At 44.6% G+C, this 22,079-nt stretch overlaps 1 protein-coding gene across 2 annotated transcripts in view; it reads right to left on the bottom strand.

Annotated features, from left to right (window-relative positions):
- The window catches only part of LOC139418559 (disks large homolog 4-like), a 60,201-nt gene extending 38,355 nt beyond the window's left edge, over positions 1–21,846 (bottom strand). Inside the window, exons 1-3 of one of the 2 annotated variants that reach the window (XM_071168119.1) lie at positions 21,730–21,846; positions 13,692–13,853; positions 3,773–3,829 (exon numbers count right to left, since the gene is read on the bottom strand). In XM_071168119.1, the coding sequence (XP_071024220.1) occupies positions 3,773–3,829; positions 13,692–13,853; positions 21,730–21,846 (336 nt within the window). The remainder of the gene's footprint in view (positions 1–3,772; positions 3,830–13,691; positions 13,854–21,729) is intronic. The other variant, XM_071168120.1, reaches the window with a different exon arrangement.
- Between the last annotated feature and the right edge of the window lie 233 nt (positions 21,847–22,079).

The following is a 22,079-nucleotide window of genomic DNA, read 5'->3' as shown; positions in this document are numbered from 1 at the left end:
GAGGATGCTGAGCAGAGGGCGGGGGAGCAGTTGAATGATAGAACAGTATAGTGTAGTGAGTAAAGTAGGCTAATGTTCAGTGTAGTGCAGTGGATGGGGGGAGTAGTATTGGGTAATAGGGATCAATATAATCATGTCTAAAGGGTTAATAAAACAAAAACACCCCATTGGATTGGCGCTGAAAGCCAATCCGTCCAATTCCTGTCAGAAGGCCCTATCATAAACAGGTCTAATTTAGACCTAATTCAGACCTGATTTAGATCTCAGGCTGAAAACAGTCTTAAGGGCTCCAAGCCAAAGCACCGTGACGCTGGTGCCGTCATCTCCATAACTGAGGAGGAGGGTTAAGCCAGCATCCTTACAAAAACACGTCAAATTTGCGGTTTGACATGTTGATCTTAAATTTGACGTGTAACCATATTTTCACACGTATTACATTTAGAGTTCACGTGTTAACACCACCTTTCACTTGTGAGGAGAATAACATTTTTTTTGCGATATGTTCACGTGTCCAAAAACCACGTGTTTTTTTTTCCCGTTATTTTTTTTTGTAAGGGCAGGGCCATCTCCTGTTGCCATGCCAACCCACTGCAGTGCTTCCTGAGGCGATCCTACCCATAAAGCATAAGAACAGTGCAGAATAGGGCAGGAGTCCTCAGTGTTGTTTGCAAACTGAGCACATTTAAGCACCTAGCAGCCAACGACACCACAACTGCTGCCATCTGCCTATAAAACTACATCAATGTCTTCCTGTCAATGCAGAGGCAAGAGTGTGTGGGTGCGGGTGTACGTTTGTTGGGGGAGATAGAATTTATTGGATCACTGCTGACTGTCTGGGGAGGTGAATCCCTAAGGCGCACTCTACACAATGCAGCATCACACCCCAACCCATATTGACAGACACACACACACACACACACACACACACACACACACACACACACACACACACACACACACACACACACACACACACACACACACACACACACACACACACACACACACACACACACACACACACACACACACACACACACACGCCATATGGGGATAAATGTGTTAAAACCTTTTTTTCCTCACTCCCTCCTCACCCTTCCTGCCTTCTACATTTCTAATGAGCTGCATATACACTCAGTGGCCAGTTTATTATGTACACCATCTAGTACCAGGTCGGACCCCTCTTTGCCCCAGAACAGACTGAATTATTCGGGCATGGAAACATTGCTCAATTGTTATTAAGGGACTTAACGTTCCCCACACCATTACACCACCACTACCAGCCTGTACCGTTGACACCTGGCAGGATGGGGCCATGGACGCCAAATCCTGACTCTGCCGTCAGCATGACGCAACAGGAACTGGGACTCGTCAGACCAGGCAATATTTTTCTACTCCTCAATTGTCCTGTGTTGGTGATCGCGTGCACACTGGAGCCTCTACTTCTTGTTTTTTGCTGATTGGACTGGAACCCGGTGTGGTTGTCTGCTGCAATAGCCCATCCGTGACAAGGACCGATTAGTTGTGTGTTTCGAGATGCCGTTCTGCACGCCACTGTTGTACTGCGCCGTTATTTGCCTGATTGTGGCCTGCCCGTTCGCTTGCACAATTCCTGCCATTCTCTTTCGACCTCTCTACAACGAGCTGTAGGACTGCTCAATGTTTTTTGTTTGTTGTACCATTCTCTGGAAAACTCTAGACACTATCGTGCGTGAAAAGCACAGGCCGCCGGCCATTTCTGAGCTACTGGAACCGGCGTGCCCGAGCTGGTCTCCAAGCATTTCATATTATTTTGTATGTAAATCCAAGACACTCCATTTAGTATGATATGTTACGTTTTGTATGGTATGTATTAATTTATGGATGGCCATCAAACTTTTTATATGATATGTTACGAATTCTAGCTAGGTGGCTAATGTTAGCTAGGCTAGAGGTTAGGGTTAAGGGTTAGGTTTAAGGTTAGCGTTAAGTTTAGGGGTTTGGTTAAAGGGTTGAGTTTAGGGCTAGGGTTAGGGCTAGAGGGAAGGGTTAGCTAACATGCTAGGTAGTTGCAAAGTAGCTCAAAAGTAGTAAGTAGTTGAACATTTGGCAATTAGCTAAAATGCTAAAGTTGTCCGTGATTAGATTCCAACTTGCCACCTTACGTTTACCATATAATGTCTAGTCTGGCATCATCAAAGTCGCTAAGGTAACTCTTAGGTAACTTGTTTTGCCAATTCTAACGTTCAATCGAACAGTAACTGAACGCCTCAATGCCAGAATAATGGTCCAACAGCAACTTCAATTTGTTCACAACAACTCATCACAACTCAACTCATCATTAAACATATGCATCACTGTTTATGCAGCATGGTCACCTTTTCAAGGTTATAAAAAAATAGATGATAATTCCACAGTTAAACACTGCCCCCTCCTGGCCACAGTCAATCCTTGCTGCCCTGGCCGAAAGATGACTGGAAGTTACTTTTCGTAGCAGGTTAGGAGAGCTTTAACTAACCCTAAACATTTTCTCAACCTTCTCCTAAGTCTCCTAACCTGCCACGTGAATTATCCTAACCTGCTGAGTAAATTACCCTAACCTGCTACGAAAACGTCACTTCCGGTCGTAGCTGTACTCCCTCTAGTCAGAACCTGCTTTTCACCACAAAATAACAATATTAGGAGCTTATCACACGTTTTTCACCTGGATTCAGAACAGAGTGAAACTTCACACATAAAAAATACACAGACATTAGCTAAGTGGATACTGCAGAAGATGTAACATCGCTCTGTAGCAAAAAACATCATCTGCAATGTGAGAACGACCAGTCCAGATGATGGTTCTGTATGAGCATGACCACATTATGACCACATCACATACAATAGAGATCCTATTACATTACTAGAGGGGATATGGCATATGCCCACAAAGTTCCATAATGGGGTAAAAATGGCAGACATCTTGGTCAGGGAGAAATCCAAAACCAGTCTAATTTAATGAATGACAGTAGAGGCATAGGGGATGCATTTCCTGCTTTTACTTATGCAGGAAAATAAAAGTACGGCATATGATTTATCAGAAATTGTGTAATGCAAGTATAGTCAACCTAAAATAGAGTAATATAATTATAAATACAGTTTATACAGGTTTTATAACAATTTTCTGTATGAATAGACTCTAAAATATATGTAAAGAGATGTATTTTTCTTGGAAAAGCTGTCAGTGCTATTATCTGATACAATAGCAGTACTTTTTGCATTCACAACTTGTTTAAGTCCTATCATCAACTGATTCCAGCCAGTGTTTGGTTGTGGATTGACTTCATTGTTGAAATGGAATGTTTGCATACTGGCAGTTAATGTGAAAAATGAATGGAATCATTCCCTCAAAACTGTCTGGCTAGCTAATTAACATACATACAGTGCAGATACATTCTTCACAGTCATGGTTTTACACAATATCTTAACACAGCGCTGGCAAACCATGGTTGAATAACTCCCTGCCCAACATGGCTGACCTCTGGACCCTCATCTCAAGGTTAATGTACATTCTAGTATTCTAACTCCTGCTCACATGTCACAGATGAGCACTATGACCACAGCGAAAGATGACCTCATTATTGCAACAGACTGTGATAAACTGCGATAATACAACCAAGCTCGACTTGTAGGACTCAAAATGATGTCACAATACATGACAAGTAAAGATGTAAAGAAAGCCACTGCGATGATGATGATGATGTTGAGGACAGAACAGAAGTGCTGTGAGCATCAGGAGGTGCTGTGCTCTTACCAGTGTGGAAACAGCAGAGGTGTACATAGGATTGTGGCCTGACGACATCAACACCGGCTGCAAAACAACAGAGGAGGGTAAAGGGTAAAGAGGAGGGGTAACTACTGGTGAGGAAGTAAGAAACAAGGAAGGGGGTGAACTGAGAGGAATCGGTATTAGCACAGCAAAGAAAGCGAGTCGGGATAAAATAGTATAAATGGGAGGTGAGTAATATTAAGGCAATACACTGAGAGGTTATATTGCAGAGTGGTAGGCAGGTGAACATACAGAGAGAAGTGCCCAACCCCAAACCAGGAGGAGGAGGAGTGACGTAAGTAAACAAAGGAAGGATTATACAATTATTCAACTGGAATAGAAGGGGGTTAGTATTGTTTGTTCAAACACGGCAGAGTGGTAGGAAAGAGAGGGACAGCCAGGCGATAAGAAGGCGAGAAACAAGAATGGAATCGGGACATGGACGTGGAAATGCAATCAGGTTTTGTGCAAAAACAATATTCAATAAAAACACAAAAAACCTGCAGTCACCATCATTATTCCTGCCATGGGGTGTAGCATTCCAGATTCAAAACTGTATAACGGCTTGATCTCTCCTCGTCCAATCAGCAACTAGGACCGGAGTTATCCATTTTAAAATAAATATTGTTTTTGATGTCAACAAACGGAACATTTCGCCTGAAGTCAATTCAGTTTCTCCAGTGCAGAAATTGAGTTGCTGTTCCTCTTTCTTAACACATGAGGGGGCAAATGAGACCGTGATAACGGATATTACAGTCTCAAAGTGGAGGCAACAAAGTAGGGCAGTATTCCAAAGTGGTGCAGGTGCAGTAACCTCGCACCTGCACAACTTTGTGCCCCCGGTGTCACAGGAAGGCCAAGAAGATCATCAAGGACCTTAGCCACCCGAGCCACGGCCTGTCCACCCCGCTACCATCTTGAAGGCAGCGACAGAACAGGTGCATCAAAGCTGGGACCGAGAGACTGAAAAACAGCTTCTATCTCCAGGCCAAAAGACTGTTAAATAATCATTACTAGCAGGACTCCGCCCAGGACACTGCCCTGAACTTCAGTTACTGTTACTAGCCAGGTATCACCCGGTGCTCAACCCTGCACCATAGAGACTGGTGCCCTCAGAAAGTATTCACACCCCTTGATTTTCTTCATATATATATACTCAAGACATTTCAGCTTTACTTTATTATATATATAATAAAGTAAAGCTGAAATGTCTTGAGTCAATAAGTATTCAACCCCTTCATTATGGCAAGCCTAAACAAGTTCAGAAGTAAAAATGTGCTTAACAACTCACATACTCACATAAGTTGCATGTTTAACGTATTTTTTTTAATGACTAAATCATCTCTGTACCCCACACATACAATTATCTATAAGGTCCCTCAGTCGATCAGTGAATTTCAAACACAGATTCAATGACAAAGACCAAGGAGGTTTTCCAATGCTTCATAAAGAAGGGCACCTATTGGTCGATGAAAAGCAGACATTGAATATCCCTTTGAGCATGATGAAGTTATTAATTACACTTTGGATGGTGTATCAATACACCCAGTCACTACAAAATCACACGCGTCCTTCCTAATTCAGTTTCCGGAGAGGATAGAAACCAGTCATGAATTTCACGAGGCCAATGGTCACTTTAAAACAGTTAGAGAGTCGAATGGCTGTGATAGGAGAAAATGGATGTAGTTACTGGATGGATGTAGTTACTGATTTTAGTTACTCCACAATGGTAACCTAATTGACAGAGTGAAAAGAAGGAAGCTTGTACAGAATAAAAATATCCCAAAACATGCATCTTGTTTGCAGTAAAACTGCAAAAAATGTGGCAAAGCAATTAACTTTTTGTCCCGAACACAACGTGTTATGTTTGGGGCAAATCCAATACAACACATTACTAAGTACCACTCTCCATATTTTCAAGCATAGTGGTGTCTGCATCATGTTATGGATATGCTTGTAATCGTTTAGGGCCTGGGGAGTTTTTCAGGATAAAAATTAAATGGAATGGAGTTAAGCACTGGCAAAGTCCAAGAGGAAAACTTAAATCTACTTGAAAATCTGACTTAAATCTACTTGAAAATCAATGACATGACCTGAAAATGGATGTCTAGCAATGATCAACAACAAATGTGACAGAGCTTGAAGAATATTGAAAAGAATAATGGGCAAATGTTGTACAATCCAGGTTTAGAAAGCTCTTAGAGACCAGATCCAGACAGACTGTAATTGCTGCCAAAGATGCTTATACAAAGAATTGATTAGGGTGTGAATACTTATGTAAATTATATATTTCTGTATTTCATTTTCAAGAAATGTGCACAAATGTTTAAAAACATGTTTTCAATTTGTCGTTATGTTGTTATTGTGTGAAGATGGGTGAGAATTGTTTTTATTTAGTCAATTTTGAACTGAGGCTGTAAGTCAAGGGGTGTGAATATTTTCAGAAGTCACTGTAAATCATCATTGAACACTGGTCAATTTAAGAAAGTTTACATATTGTTTACCCACTTCATTTGCATATGCTGTATTCTAGTCAAGGCTCATCCTAAATACGGTGCTTTTCCACATGTTGTTACGTTACAGCCTGATTCTAAAATGTATTTGAAAAAATGTGTTCCTCATCAATCTACACACAATACCCCATAATGACAAAGCAAATAACATTTTTTTAAATATACTTTTGCAAATGTATAAAAAAAATCTAAAACTGAAATATTACATTTACATACGTATTCAGACCCTTTACTCAGTACTTTGTTGAAGCACCTTTGGCAGTGATTACAGCCTCGAGTCTTGGAAATGATGCTACAAGCTTGGCACACCTGTATTTGGGGAGATTCACCCATTCTGCAGATCCTCTCAAGTTCTGTCAGGTTGTATGGAGAGCATTGTTGCAAAGCTATTTTCAGGTCTCTCCAAAGATACTCGATCGGGTTCAAGTCCGCGCTCTGACTAGGCCACTCAAGGACATTCAGAGACTTGTCCCGAAGCCAATCCTGCATTGTCTTGGCTGTTTTCTTAGGGTCGTTGTCCTGTTGGAAGGTGAACCTTCACCCAAGTCTGAGGTTCTGGGTGCTCTGGAGCAGGTTTTCATCAAGAATCTCTCTGTACTTTTCTCCATTCATCTTTCCCTCAATCCCGACTAGTCTCCCAGTCCCTGCCGCTGAAAAACATTCCTACAGCATGATGCTGCCACCACCATGCTTCACCGTAGGGATGGTGCCAGGTTTCCTCCTGACATGACGCTTGGCATTCAGGCCAAAGAGTTCAATCTTGGTTTCATCAGACCAGAGAACCTTGTTGCTCATGGTCTGAGAGTCCTTTAAGTGCCTTTTGGCAAACTCCAAGTGGGCTGTCATGTGCCTTTTACTGAGGAGTGGCTTCCGTCTGGCCACTCTACCATAAAGACCTCTGATTGGTGGAGTGCTGCGGAGAAGGTTGTCCTTCTGGAAGGTCTCCCATCGCCACAGAAGAACTCTGGAGCTCTGTCAGAGTGATCATCAGGTTCTTGGTCACCTCTTTGACCAAGGCCCTCCTCCCCCGATTGCTCAGTTTGGCTGGGCGGCCAGCTCTAAGAAGAGTCTTGGTGGTTCCAAACTTCTTCCATTTAAGAATGATGAAGGCCACTGTGTTCTTGGGGACCTTCAATGCTGCAGACATTTTTTGGTACCCTTCACCAGTTCTGTGCCTCGACACAATCCTGTCTCGGAGCTCTACGGACAATTCCTTCGACCTCATGGCTTGGTTTTTGCTCTGACATGCACTGTCAATGAGGGACCTTATATAGACAGGTGTGTGCCTTTCCAAATCATGTCCAATCAATTGAATTTACCACAGGTGGACTCCAAGTTGTAGAAACATCTCACGGGTGAGCAATGGAAACAGGATGCACCTGAGCTCAATACTGAGTCTCATAGCAACGGGTCTGAATACTTTTTATTTGTAATACTTTTGCAAAGAATTCTAAAAACCTACTTTTCGCTTTGTCATTTTTGGGGTGTTGTGTGTAGATTGATGAGGGAGAAAAATGTACTCAATCAATTTTAGAATAAGGCTGTAAAGTAACAAAATGTGGAAAAAGGGAAGGGGTCTGAATACTTTCCGAATGCACTTTAACTACTGCTGTACACACCTTTTCTATTCATATACTGTCCATAATGTCTACATACTGTACACCATCACCTACATATGTATTTATATTCCCCACTCTGACATTGCTCGTTCTGATATTTATATCTTTCTTCATACCTTTCTTTTATTATTTTTGTGCGATTGGCGTGTAATCGTTTTCTATTGTTAGGTAAGACCCTGCACTGTTGGAGCTAGAAACATACGCGTTTGACTATAACCCCGCAATAACATCTACAAAATATGTGTACGGGACCAATCAAAGGTTATTGGATTTGATTTGTCCCGAACAACACAAATGCAGGTGGCGCATTATCGGCAAGACCACAACCTGAATCAGTGATAATCTAATCCAGCCTAAATCTATACTAACCAGACAGTCCCACGGAGGGGCGTTTGATACGAGCAGCATATACAGAGAAGTAAAAAGAAAAAGAAAAGAAAGAAGAGACATCAAGTCCCCTTAGGCCCCGTGGACAGGGAGTGTAGGACAATTCAACTGGGCTGAGGATGTTTCGCTGACGTCAATATCGCAAAGGTCCAAATGTGACATCGTAGACATTCTCAGTGAAGTCCTAATGATCTTTCTCTCAAGCAACTTTGATACGGTTTGCGATTGTTTTTTTCACGGTCCTTGACTCTCCCCTCCTGCCTACTGGATCACAAATAAGTCCAGGAAAAGGCGGATTATAATATATCACATATCATATCACGTCACGTCAGAGTACACAAAAATAAATCCAGCACACAGATAGACTGAGGCACACTGGCACACTGTGAACGTCGGTCACAGAAGCATAGACGGATGTGAATGCATGTTTCCCGAGAGAGAACGCACCGAGGGAGAGAAGGACAGGAAAAGGATGTCGAGTGATAGAAATAGACGATTCTGTATAGATCAGAGAGGAAGGTGCCTGGTATCCCTTCGACAACGAAAATATCATCTGGGTGTGTATACATGTGTGTGCTCGTGTCTGTGCATATGGGTCATTGAACAGAAGTGGTGCACATTGGGTGTTCGAAGTTATTTATGACCTATTCCTCCCAAACTTCCAGCACAAGTCTTCCAACACATGTCATATAATACACACACACATAATTTGTGTTGCATATTTGACATTTTACCTGAATTGCTTACCACCCCACTAAATGTGTGAAACTGAAACTGTGAAACTACTGAAACTGTGACAAAGTTGCAATAAAGAGATAATAATGCACAGTAGTGATCATTTTGATGAACCTATTACAGATTCATTTAATAAATTGTATTTGCATACCAAATGAACAAAATTGTAAAAACATGACTTCTAACCTGATTTTCTAAACCTTACAATTGAAGTAAGATAAACATCCTCTCTATTGTTCTCTGTAAAATGTTCAGTGTTGACTGTATGAATCTGAAACCTGTTGATTGATTAAATGACTTATGCATCTAATCAATTATGTTGTCAGATGTTTAAACACCTATCATTATTTTGGCAAAAATAACAGGCGTTTCGGTGTCAAGTGTCAATCATAAATAGAGGATTCTGTATGGGTACAACTCGTTTAAGTATAGCTATTGCCATTGAGGGTTTCCATCATTTGAAAGTAGTCAACTGGGTGGGGATTCCTATGGGTTGGGAGTGATCAGCCAATGATCAGAGAGCTTTGTCTTCTTCAAATTGGCTTGCCTATGGTTTGGAGCCAAGACCAAGATTAATACCAGGACATTGGTCCCAAGATCCAGATCCAGACGCAGTGAGTTGAAACCATGACAAGGTCAAGGCAATAGTCCAGGGACCCTTTCTTCAATTGTAAGAAACTCAAGTAGAGTAAACTCGAGTACAGTACAGCACATTTACATTTGAGTCATTTAGCAGAAGCTCTTATCCAGAGCGACATACAGGAGCGATTCGTGTTAAGTGCCTTGCTCAAGGGCACATCGGCATATTTTTTAACCTAGTCGGCTCGGGGATTTCCTTTACTGGCCCAATGCTGTTAACTGCTAGGCTACCTGCCTCACTCTATACAGTATAATACAGTAGAGTAGAGCACAGTACAGAAGAACACAGTATATATAGCACATTATAGACATCTATGGTTTGGTCAAATAGATGTCAATGTTTGGGCTGGTTGGAGCCCCCTCTGCTGGCTATGCATCTCAATTCTCTACACTTTTTCCTGAAGTGTGTACTTGTCCACTACCCACATGGTGGTCTTCTGTAGCTCAGTTGGTAGAGTAGTTGGAAATAGCCTCAATGGCGCTGCCTGCTCGTGCTGTCACAGACGCCATAGTAGCACAGATACAAAGATGAGTCCTCTATATATCTCTATGATGTCAATTGTTTCCATTGTGACTGCTTCCTTTTGGACAACTTTGACTTATTTTCGACTCTAAAGAATTCTTATAGCTAACATAGGCTGAGTATCTTTCATTTGGACTGATGTACATCCCAGCAAACACATATTTTTTTGTCCTAAAACTGTACTTCAAATATTTATTGATATTGTAGATGTTAGGTAGAGTGAACTTCTTACTGTGAAAGTCTCTCTCTCTCTGCTGCAGCAGCGACCACCACAGAACATCAACAGTATTTATCACGCTGTCCATGTTGTGGTTGCTCAGGTGCTGTTAGATGACAATAACAATCTCTCTGACCATTTTGAACAATGTAAACAACACAGTGTAGCAGAGAGTCTGTTGTAACTTTTTTATGTTTTTTGTTGTTGTTGTAAAGCCTTCATTAAAGCACCGACTAAAAACAGTCGCAATCACTCGCGAATGCAATTCCCGAAATGGAACCGTTTAGGCCTATTTATTGTTTATGCTAATTATTCAATGGTCACTTTGTCATTTTATTTGACAACTAAAATGCTTGGTTGCATTTCACATCATGAATGACTCGTATGCTGTGTGATGGCATGAACGAATGAATGATTGATTGATGCAGTAGCCTATATAATGATAACGGCATCACTTATTATTATAATGATGATCATAATAATCATTTTAATCATAACAATAAGATCAAGTAAAATGGAGGGTTGTTATTATTATAAATATACATTTTTCAGACACTTTAGAACAGTGTAACAACATTCAATTAATGATAAATACCAGAGAGGCTGGTTTAATGAAAACATTAAGCCTTTACTACAGCATAGTAAAGACTAAAAACAGTCAAAGTTGTTCAATTGTTTATCCAACATGTAGTTATTGAATGAGGCTTGCTACTCATGGAATCAATAGGCTATTAAACAAACACTCATACAGGCAACACAAGCAGTATCTGTCATACTTCTGTAGATACACCACATGACCAACACTACATGACCAGAAGTATGTGGACTCCTGCTCGTTGAACATCTCAATCCAAAATCACGGGCATTAAAATGGAGTTGGTCCCCCCTTTGCTGCTATAACAGCCTACACTCTTCTGGGAAGGCTTTCTACTAGATGTTGGAACATTGCTGCGTCGGACTTGCTTCCATTCAGCCACAAGATAATAAGTGAAATCGGGCGCTGGTAATGGTCGATTAGGCCTGGCTCGCAGTCTGCTTTCCAATTCATCCCAAAGGTGCTCGATGGGGTTGAGGTCAGGGCTCTGTGCAGGCTAGTCAAGTTCTTCCACACCAATCTCGACAAACAAATCAGTTTGTAGGGACCTCGCTTTGTGCACGGGGGCATTGTGATGCTGAAACAGGAAAGGACATTCCCCAAACTGTTGCCACAAAGTTGAAACAGACTAATCTAGAATGTCATTGTGTGCTGTAGCATTAAGATTTCACCTCACTGGAACTAAGTGGCCTAGCCCGAACCATGAAAAACTGACCAAGACCATTATTCCTCCTCCACCAAACTTTACAGTTGGCACTATGCATTGGTGCAGGTAGCGTTCTCCTGGCATTAGCCAAACCCAGATTCATCCATTGGACTGCCAGATGGTGAAGCGTGATTCATCACTCCAGAGTTCGTGTTTCCACTGCTCCAGAGTCCAATGGCGGCGAGCTTTACACCACTCCAGCTGACACTTGGCATTGCGCATGGTGATATTAGGCTTGTGTGCGGCTGCTCGGCCATGGAAACCCAAGCTCCCGTCTAACTGTTCTTGTGCTGATGTTGTTTCCAGAGGCAGTTTGGAACTTGATCGTGAGTGTTACAACCGAGGACAGTCCATCTTTACGTGCTACGTACTTCAGCACTTGGCGGTCACATTCTGTGAGCTTACGTGGCCTACCACTTCGCGGCTGAGCCGTTGTTTCTCCTAGACGTTTCCCCTTCACAATAAAGGTGGCATCCTATGACGTGCCATGTTGAAAGTCTTATTGTGGTGCTCTAAACATGCGCATATTCCCATAGGAACATTGCTTGTGCAACGTGTCTTACAGGAATGACATACATATGAGGTCGAAAGCGTCAGTCTACCTATCCATTGATGTAAATATATCCCCTGTCTGATTCCCAGTTCGTCCACTAGATAGCAGTAGGAGATCACATGACGTCTCTTGGCCAACTGGGTAGTGAGTCAAACGGGTCACATTTCAAATTCACGCTTCAAACTTCTTTTCCCATTCACTTTAACTATTACAAACGATAAGATAGATCGACGGTGCACGTGGCAGATGCATGCAAGGTAATGTGGACGGAGAAGGAAATGCATTGCTTTACAATGACCCTTTCCATGCATACTAAATGTTTGCACTTTTGGGGACTTGAACTACATTGCATACTCTATGAACATGACCATAGCGCATGATTTCTGAGCTTTATGGGGAGGGGTGGTGGGGGAGGGGAATTTTATGACAATGCCAGCAGTAAGATTTGAGTTCGATTTCCAAAAAGACAAGTACTCTAGCTTTCGAATGATATGTCACTTTCAAAAAAATTTTAACCAAAAAACGGCTGAGCAGGGAGGGGGGTACCACCCAAAAAAACACCGGACCCGGTCCAAAACAATCGCTCAGAGTTTAACAGGTACAATGATTTTGTACAATATTAATTAAACAATATGTTTGTTATTGCCTTGGATTGAATTAGAACATATCATGATGTAAATAAATGTCTTAAGTTTGGAGACCTAACTGTTTATTTAAATCTTTTTTTTGGAGGGGTGGGACTGCAATTTGCACCACTTCTGTAGAACCACCCATATACACCCATTAACGTGCTGTAGTATTAATGTGCTGTAAGGTGACTGCGTTCACGCTTGTACTCATGTCAGTAGTGTCCTTTGGCTGCATGCCCATGAGCTTTACTGTAGCCTCTATATTCTCCTTGTCTCGGAGCTTAGCGCTCACAATCTCTCTCTAGACACAGATCCGACCAGCTTGCTTACAGTTGCACTAGGGTCGGACGGACTTCCGGTGTAGATTAAGACAGGTATGTTCTCCTGAGCCATCTCTCGCAGCCCCCCCCCCCCCCCCCCCCCCCCCCCCCGCAATGTCTTAATCTACACAGGAAGCCTGTGCAGCCCTAGTGGAGCTGTAAGCAAGTGGGGTGGATCGACGGGCTACATCTCTCCCAGAGCAGAGAGACGGAAGAGAGCAGAGAGTCAAACTGTCCGACATGGATGTGTTGTTGTATGACACACAGTTAGATGATCCTGCTGGGTGAGATGTGGGCTATTTTTGTAAGTAACACCTTGTATGTGCGCCCAGTGTGACAGTCGTGTCTGTGTGTGGGTGGTACCATGCATTGGGGGATGTGTTCGACTTGTGATTGTCTGTGTGTCCTTCTTTAAAGGGGAGATGTAAGTGTGTGGTGTGTAGTTATAAAAATGTGTGTGCGTCCTACCTTGATAGGGGAGATGTGTGTGTGCGGCGTGTAGCCATGCATTGCCTCCATGGCGGCGAGGTTCTTGTCACTCATGTGAAGCATTTCAGCACTTTTCCCTTGACCCAGATGGGCTGGACTGTGCTCCAAGGGGGGCGTCTCCTCATCCTGGTACCGGTACTTCTACAGAGAGATAGAAAGAGGACGAGAGAGAAGGAGAGAGAGACGTGGGGTAGGAAGAGAGAGATGTGGGGGAGGAAGAGAGAGAAGGAGAGAGAGACGTGGGGTAGGAAGAGAGAGACGTGGGGGAGGAAGAGAGAGAAGGAGAGAGAGGGGGGTTAATGCTATTAGGCATCACATATCAGGGGTAGATCGTGTTAACAACAGTTATCATTTCAATGCAGACACTGTGCCTGTGGGACAAAACAGAGCCTACATCTCAGCAAAATGCAACTCATATCCATGTCAACTTTCCGTGCTTCTGTGGTTGTTACACTTTTAATGCACCAACCAAGAAAGGGCCTTAGCAATGTGATTTTTAACTCCGTCCCCTAAAGGAGGCCGGGCGGCTCCAACGTGGTTCCATTTATGCACAAAAATAACAAAAACTGTTGTAGCAAACCCACAAGTGCATCTGAAGGCTGTTTTTGGACAGAAAATGGGGCCCCATATGGGGCCCTAAATGGGGCCACTATGAAGTAAGTCTAAGACCATTCTCTTCCACCACCAAATGGAGCAACACCACAGCAGCACATGACTCCTACCTACCCAGCAAGATAACACTCTGTTACTAACCAATAACCATAGCTCCTACCCTACTGATCTCCAACACCTGGGCAACCTTCCAACAACTAGCCCACTGCGCTAGCCACACACTGTGGCCTACACTCAGGTAGTGACACAGAGAGCTGCAAAAGTGCATGCAATGTTTTAACATAAACACAGCCCAAGAAGGCATCATAAAGCAAATTTGCTGGAGCAACCTAAGTGTTATTGTTTATGTTTGTGCACCAGTCCACAGCTAACCCGACTAGCCCAACTCCCTGGCTGTGTACACTTACACTACAGTCTGCCGTACTGTCGTCAGATGAGCCTCTACCTATCCTCTCAAAACATAGAAGATTCGAGGGGTTAACTGGGTGTCTCCTGCCTGCCTGGTGGCCTGAGATTGAGTGTGGCATTAGGATTGGTGTCACGGTGCTACCATCCCCTCTGCTCTTTTTGGAAGCAGCCAGACGGGCCGGCGAGGGAGGTGCACTGAGGAGAAGACTGGTCTCAGATCAGCTGCCTAGCAACCAGAGCAGAGCAGAGAGTGCGTTGCCGTGCCAGAGCAGGGGGCAGTCAGCACTGCTGCTGGATCACATTACACTGAGACAGCAAGACCACAAAACACACAGGGAGAGAGAGTGGGAGAGAGATGAGAGGAAGAGAGATGGGCAGAGATGGGTAGGGGCATAAGGGGGAGAGAGTTTCATAGAGGGAAGAGGAGATATGAGAAAGAGAGGGGGAGGGGGTTTGAGAGAGGGAAGATGAGATATGAGAAAGAGAGGGGGAGGGGGTTTGAGAGAGGGAAGAGGAGAAATGAGAAAGAGAGGGGGAGGGGGTTTGAGAGAGGGAAGAGGAGAAATTAGAAAGAGAGGGGGAGGGGGTTTGAGAGAGGGAAGAGGAGATATGAGAAAGAGGGGGGGAGGGGGTTTGAGAGACGGAAGAGGAAAAAATAGAAAGAGAGGGGGAGGGGGTTTGAGAGAGGGAAGAGGAGAAATGAGAAAGAGAGGGGGAGGGGGTTTGAGAGAGGGAAGAGGAGAAATGAGAAAGAGAGGGGGAGGGGGTTTGAGAGAAGGAAGAGGGAAGAGGAGAAATGAGAAATGAGAAAGAGAGGGGGGAGGGGGTTTGAGAGAGGGAAAATTAGAAATTAGAAAGAGAGGGGGAGGGGGTTTGAGAGAGGGAAGAGGAGAAATGAGAAAGAGAGGGGGAGGGGGTTTGAGAGAGGGAAGAGGAGAAATGAGAAAGAGGGGGAGGGGGTTTGAGAGAGGGAAGAGGAGAAATTAAAAAGAGAGGGGGTTTGAGAGAGGGAAGAGGAGAAATTAGAAATGAGAAAGAGGGGGGGGGGGAGTTTGAGAGGGAAGGGGAGAAATGAGAAAGAGAGGGGGAGGGAGTTTGAGAGGGAAGGGGAGAAATGAGAAAGAGAGGGGGTTTGAGAGAGGGAATAGGATAAATGAGAAATGAGAAAGAGGGGGGGCGGGGGTTTGAGAGAGGGATGAGGAGAAATGAGAAAGAGGGGGAAGAAGAGGGGGTTTGAAGAGGAGAAATTAGAAAGAGGGAGGACAGGGTTTTGAGAGAGGGATGATGAGAAATGGGAGAGGGTCAAGATGGAGGGGGAAAGAAAGAACAAGGACAAAGGTGGGAGGGGTGGAGGAGAGAGCGGGGAGGAGTGAGGTGATGACAATGTGTTTCAAGACTCATCCAAACCACATACTAACAGAGACAAAGAGAAATGCAGAGAGAACATTTTTTGGAAAACATTCCTTCTTTTTGTTGTCAGAGGAGTGGAGGTAGACAAGAAAATATATCTACTTTGGACGTGACAACGTATGTTACTGTCAGACACTGATCTGTTTCACCTGTCCTTGTGATTTCCTCCACTCCCTCCAGGTGTCGCTGATTTCCCCCAGTGTATTTATCCCTGTGTTTCCTGTCTCTCTGGGCCAGTGTATTTACCCCTGTGTTTCCTGTCTCTCTGGGCCAGTGTATTTATCCCTGTGTTTCCTGTCTCTCTGGGCCAGTGTATTTATCCCTGTGTTTCCTGTCTCTCTGGGCCAGTGTATTTATCCCTGTGTTTCCTGTCTCTCTGGGCCAGTGTATTTATCCCTGTGTTTCCTGTCTCTCTGGGCCAGTGTATTTATCCCTGTGTTTCCTGTCTCTCTGGGCCAGTGTATTTATCCCTGTGTTTCCTGTCTCTCTGTGCCAGTTCATCTTGTAAGTTTTTCCCAGTCAACCAGCGTCTTTCCCGTTCTCCTGCTTTTTGCTATTCTCCTTTTTCTGGTCCTCCCGGTTTTGACCCTTGCCTCTTTCTGGACTCTGTACCCGCCTGCCTTGACCACAAGCCTGTCTGCCACTCTGTACCTCCTGGGCTCTGATCTGGTTTTGACCTTTTTGTCTGTCCACGACCATTCTCTCGCCTAACCCCTTTTGGATTAATAAACATGGTAAGACTCCAACCATCTGCCTCCTGTGTCTGCATCTGGGTCTCGCCTGAGACAGCCTGAGACAGCCTGCACACGACACAGCAGCTCTCAGTTCAATCACTACCGGTCATCTCCATAAAGAGATTACACGGACAAAACATCAAGACAAAGAAGACATTTGGAATAATTTGGGGTTATTAAGAAAATGTGAACCATATGTTCTAGTGTGTGTGGCTTCACATTAAGTTCAGGGCTTCACTCCATTTGTTCCACTGACATTTTGGCATCTCTAGTTTCAGTTGTCCACTCATTGGCTGGGATTCAACCCAGCAAGTCTACACAGTAATGGGCTTGTGCAAGAGTAACGCCAAGCCAGCCAGCGGGAATGATAGAAAAGACCAGGGATGGAGAGAAGAGTGGGGGGGTGTGAAGGAGAGAAGAGTGGGTTAAGAGAAGGAAGGAGAGAACAGATGAGTGGAGTGTGGGGAAAGAGAGGGAAGGAGAGAACAGAAGAGAAGAGAGTGGGGAAAGAGAGGGAAGGAGAGAACAGAAGAGAGAAGAGTGGGGAAAGAGAGGGAAGGAGAGAACAGAAGAGAGAAGAGTGGGTTAAGAGAAGGAAGGAGAGAACAGATGAGAGAAGAGTGGGTTAATAGAAGGAAGGAGAGAACAGATGAGAGAAGAGTGGGTTAAGAGAAGGAAGGAGAGAACAGATGAGAGAAGAGTGGGTTAAGAGAAGGAAGGAGAGAACAGATGAGAGGAGTGTGGGGAAAGAGAGGGAAGGAGAGAACAGAAGAGAGGACAGTGGGGAAAGAAAGGGAAGGAGAGAACAGAAGAGAGGACAGTGGGGAAAGAGAGGGAAGGAGAGAACAGAAGAGAGAACAGTGGGGAAAGAGAGGGAAGGAGAGAAGAGAGGAGAGAGGAGGAAGAGGGAAGATAGTCAATTCAATATCCTCTCTTTACTAGCATACAGTTACTCTGCTGAATACGCCAGCCCATTCCCAGCTCCAGAGCTTGATGGTAGATACAGTAGATCATTCAGAGTGGAAGAGGTCCAGTACTGAATCCAACAGAAGACAACACAAGCGGCAGAATAAATGGGTCAGCTTGATCTAGGGGAAAGTGTGTTAGTGAAACTACTAAGCCAGCTAGCCGTCTGAAGTGCATACCCCCAGAATAGAACTCTCTGAATAAGCTGAACACTTACAAGACAACACCGATTTACATTCCTACAGAGAACTGCAGGATCTGACTCATATGACTCATGGCCATCTGAGTCTTTGTGGGGGCAGGCAGGTGAGGAGTATTACAGGCTTATCGATTGTGTTATTGGCTTGTTGGCAGTGAGTGACAGCGGGTCCTTGGGTTCCTGTGAGTAGCCCAGTGTTCCGGTAGAGAGTACAGCCCAGTGTTCCGGTAGAGAGTACAGCCCAGTGTTCCGGTAGAGAGTACAGCCCAGTGTTCCGGTAGAGAGTACAGCCCAGTGTTCCGGTAGAGAGTACAGCCCAGTGTTCCGGTAGAGAGTACAGCCCAGTGTTCCCGGTAGAGAGTACAGCCCATTGACCGGTAGAGAGTACAGCCCAGTGTTCCCGGTAGAGAGTACAGCCCAGTGTTCCGGTAGAGAGTACAGCCCAGTGTTCCGGTAGAGAGTACAGCCCAGTGTTCCGGTAGAGAGTACAGCCCAGTGTTCCGGTAGAGAGTACAGCCCAGTGTTCCGGTAGAGAGTACAGCCCAGTGTTCCCGGTAGAGAGTACAGCCCAGTGTTCCGGTAGAGAGTACAGCCCAGTGTTCCGGTAGAGAGTACAGCCCAGTGTTCCGGTAGAGAGTACAGCCCAGTGTTCCGGTAGAGAGTACAGCCCAGTGTTCCCGGTAGAGAGTACAGCCCAATGTTCCGGTAGAGAGTACAGCCCATTGACCGGTAGAGAGTACAGCCCAGTGTTCCCGGTAGAGAGTACAGCCCAGTGTTCCGGTAGAGAGTACAGCCCAGTGTTCCCGGTAGAGAGTACAGCCCAGTGTTCCGGTAGAGAGTACAGCCCAGTGTTCCCGGTAGAGAGTACAGCCCATTTTTCCGGTAGAGAGTACAGCCCATTGACCGGTAGAGAGTACAGCCCAGTGTTTTCCGGTAGAGAGCTCATAAGTAAATTCCCTGGGTGTGCTGAGCATTGATCCCCACGTTGGGTCGGAACAGTCTTTAACCATTCACGACTGGGAGAGTTAGCCTCAACTTGAACTGCTATCCCCAAAGACCTCCCCCATCCCCCTCAACCAGAACAGCAACTCAAACCAGGTCACACTAAACACAGCTTTCAAGTTTTGATGATGGGTCTCTAGGAAAAACAAACATCTCTTACAAGCTCCGCTGACTTCATTTCAGGAAGTCGAATATTTACACATACTGCCAATAGGAGTACTAAACTGCAGCAAAGTGCATGGTAGAACTTCCTCAATCGCTCTCTTCCACATGAAAACCAGGGGTTTCAATGACAGTGGAGTGACTAGCACTATCATGACTGCTAGGTGGAGAGGTGAACGTGCGTCACGGAGGTTCATTCAGGACATCACCACCGTGGAGATCACCTTAGGAGTTGAGCAGTGTAGAGAAAGTATTGGAACATAACACACACAGTGGAACAATAGCCTGGTCCAGTAGTACCCAGGAAGTAGGCAGGAAATTGACCTATTTCCAGCATTTGATACAGGAAGAACAATAAATCATGCTAAGACTGAAACCAAGTGCTGGCCAACTGTCTCCCCTTTTGTATAAATGCATGTCAGTACTTCCATTTTGATTTTCAATACACTTCAAATGATTGGTACGCTCCAACAATTCTCACCGGTGCCTCATGTTCACATGGTGATTTGAGTAGAAGGGGAGGAGGGGACATATTGCTATTTGTAGTGGCTTTGGAGTGGAGTCTGTTTGAGTGTGGGTGTGGACCAGGATGGTGTTGAGGGTGGGAGGGAAGGTGGGCAGTAGTGTCTGGTGCTGAAGGGAGGTGAGAGGAGGCGAAGTGGAGGTGCTTCCTGGGTCTCATGGGGGAACCCAAGGATCTGTACACGTCAGAGACAGCCCCGTCAATCAGTGGGCTAGAGAGAAACCCACTTTCACACAGCACTGTGGCCAGATCAAGGAGGGAGTCCTAGGCACCTTGCTAGTGGACACAGCATGGCCATTTGGCAGAGTCACAGAAGAAATGGTTGGCTAGATACAGCTAACAGACTGGGAGGAAAACAGGCAGAAGACCCATTCCATGCCATGTGGAAGGAGACAGAGCAAGCTGTCAGGCCGGAAACACCTGAAAATGGGCGGGGGGAGGGTGGATGGGTGGATGAGGCTCAAACCTACAGATAAGGCCATATGACAACCCCAATCTTATTAGTAAGTGTCTTTGAAAGCATTATAGACAGCATTAAAGGACCAGTGAAGTCAAAAACGTGATTTATTTTCCTATGTTTGACATATATTTCCACACTACGAGGTTGGAATAACTCAGTGAAATTATGAAAACGATGACACCATTTTAGTGTAAGTGCTGTTTGAAAATACTTTTGGTGGGATGGAGTTTTGGCCTGCCTGGCGACATCACCACGCTAGTTTTCAGGTTACATATTCCTCCCATTAGGCTCATTCAACTAGGCCCCTCACTCAGACAGTTCTAGCACAATTCTTGCTTGAGAAACTGCTCTTTGTTTTGACCATTTGAATTGAAGAGAAAAAACAACAACAGGAAGGTACTTGTCACCCAGAAATGATTTGATATTGAGATCAAATCAGCTGCATTGGGCCTTTAACTTATATACACAGGCTGTGGTTGCCCAACTGGAAACACACACGCCTAGCTCACCACTGGGTGACAAATCTACTGGTTCTACAGACGTTCTAAAGACCTTTTCAATGAACTCACTCCAAAACACTTTTTGCCTACCAAGGCTGGTGGCATTAAATACAGTCAATATAGACACAGTCTGGTCTCCATGAGAGTGATTTAATTAGCAGTGGCACCATTCCTTACACTAGTGATTCACAATAGACATCGCCCCTACCAATTAGCATCCTATATGGAATGATGGGTGTCATCAAAGTGAACGCCTTTAGCGATTTATCCCAAGGTCACAAACAACTCGCTCAGATTACAAGAACAACAAGCTATATCTGTATCTCTTTTGTTAGGAAAGCAAAACACAAAACTCATGACCACACAGCTGTATGGTAAAGCAGAACAATGCTCCCGCTGGTTTACACCCTGCCCATTGTCCCGAACAGCACAACTGTGAAATATAATGTGAGTTGTTCGTGTCTTTATAAAATAATCAAACGGTACCATCTACGTAACATGCATGGCTGGCTCAGATAGGCTATGCCGGTCGATATTCCATGTGAATGGCCTATGGAAATGAAACATCTAAATGTCGGCGTGCCACCACGCTTGACCACGGTGTTGATCTGAACATACCGTACGGTATTATGAGGCGTGAATAATCCACATGCGCAGGCCTGGAACACCAGGGAACACATGTAACACATATTGCAGATGGTCACATTTCAAAACCCCAGATAATCGGCGATGGAAATCATAATGGGGAAAGTGAAAACACAACAGTCACCTAAATGTAAGGCAGTGGGTTATCTTTGGGGAAATGATCACAATGCCCAGTCAGCAATTGAATTGTGTCAACAGAATGGCTTAGGCTTGTATAGCACTTTGAACACAAACTAGGAACATGCTTACGCACAAATACACACACCGACACACGCGCGCGCACTATGGTATCTCATTCATCTTTTTAAGTCAGCTCATCATCTCCTCGCGTTCTCTCTCCGTCGACGTAATAGCGTCGCTACAACAACTGTTACACCGAACCTGTTCTAAGCTTACCTTGCAACCGAACATGAGGGAGAGAGTCCGGTTGCTGCAGATGACCTTACACTGACACATCACCGGCGAGGGGCACTTTAGATTCCTAACAGGCGGAGACATCAGTTCAACACCCATATACCAGACTACACCCGTCCACCACCAGAGCCGCGATGCTGGAGAAGAGGGAGGGTTGAAGAGCGGTAGTCGAGGCAGGTGACTAGGCTGTGCACGGTTGGTAGGCTACCCGAAGACGTGCTAGGCTACCCAACGTTGAAATCCGATGTTCAACTCAGAAATAACTTTACGTTCACGAGCATGAATTATGGATTGCTGCTTGGCCACCGGACAGATGTTAAGGTTGAAATGCT

This window comes from Oncorhynchus clarkii, chromosome 10 (genome assembly GCF_045791955.1).
Source record: "Oncorhynchus clarkii lewisi isolate Uvic-CL-2024 chromosome 10, UVic_Ocla_1.0, whole genome shotgun sequence".
Lineage (NCBI taxonomy): Eukaryota > Metazoa > Chordata > Actinopteri > Salmoniformes > Salmonidae > Oncorhynchus > Oncorhynchus clarkii.
The sequence above is the reverse complement of the archived record's forward strand: the minus strand, read 5'-3'. Positions and strand labels throughout refer to the sequence as shown.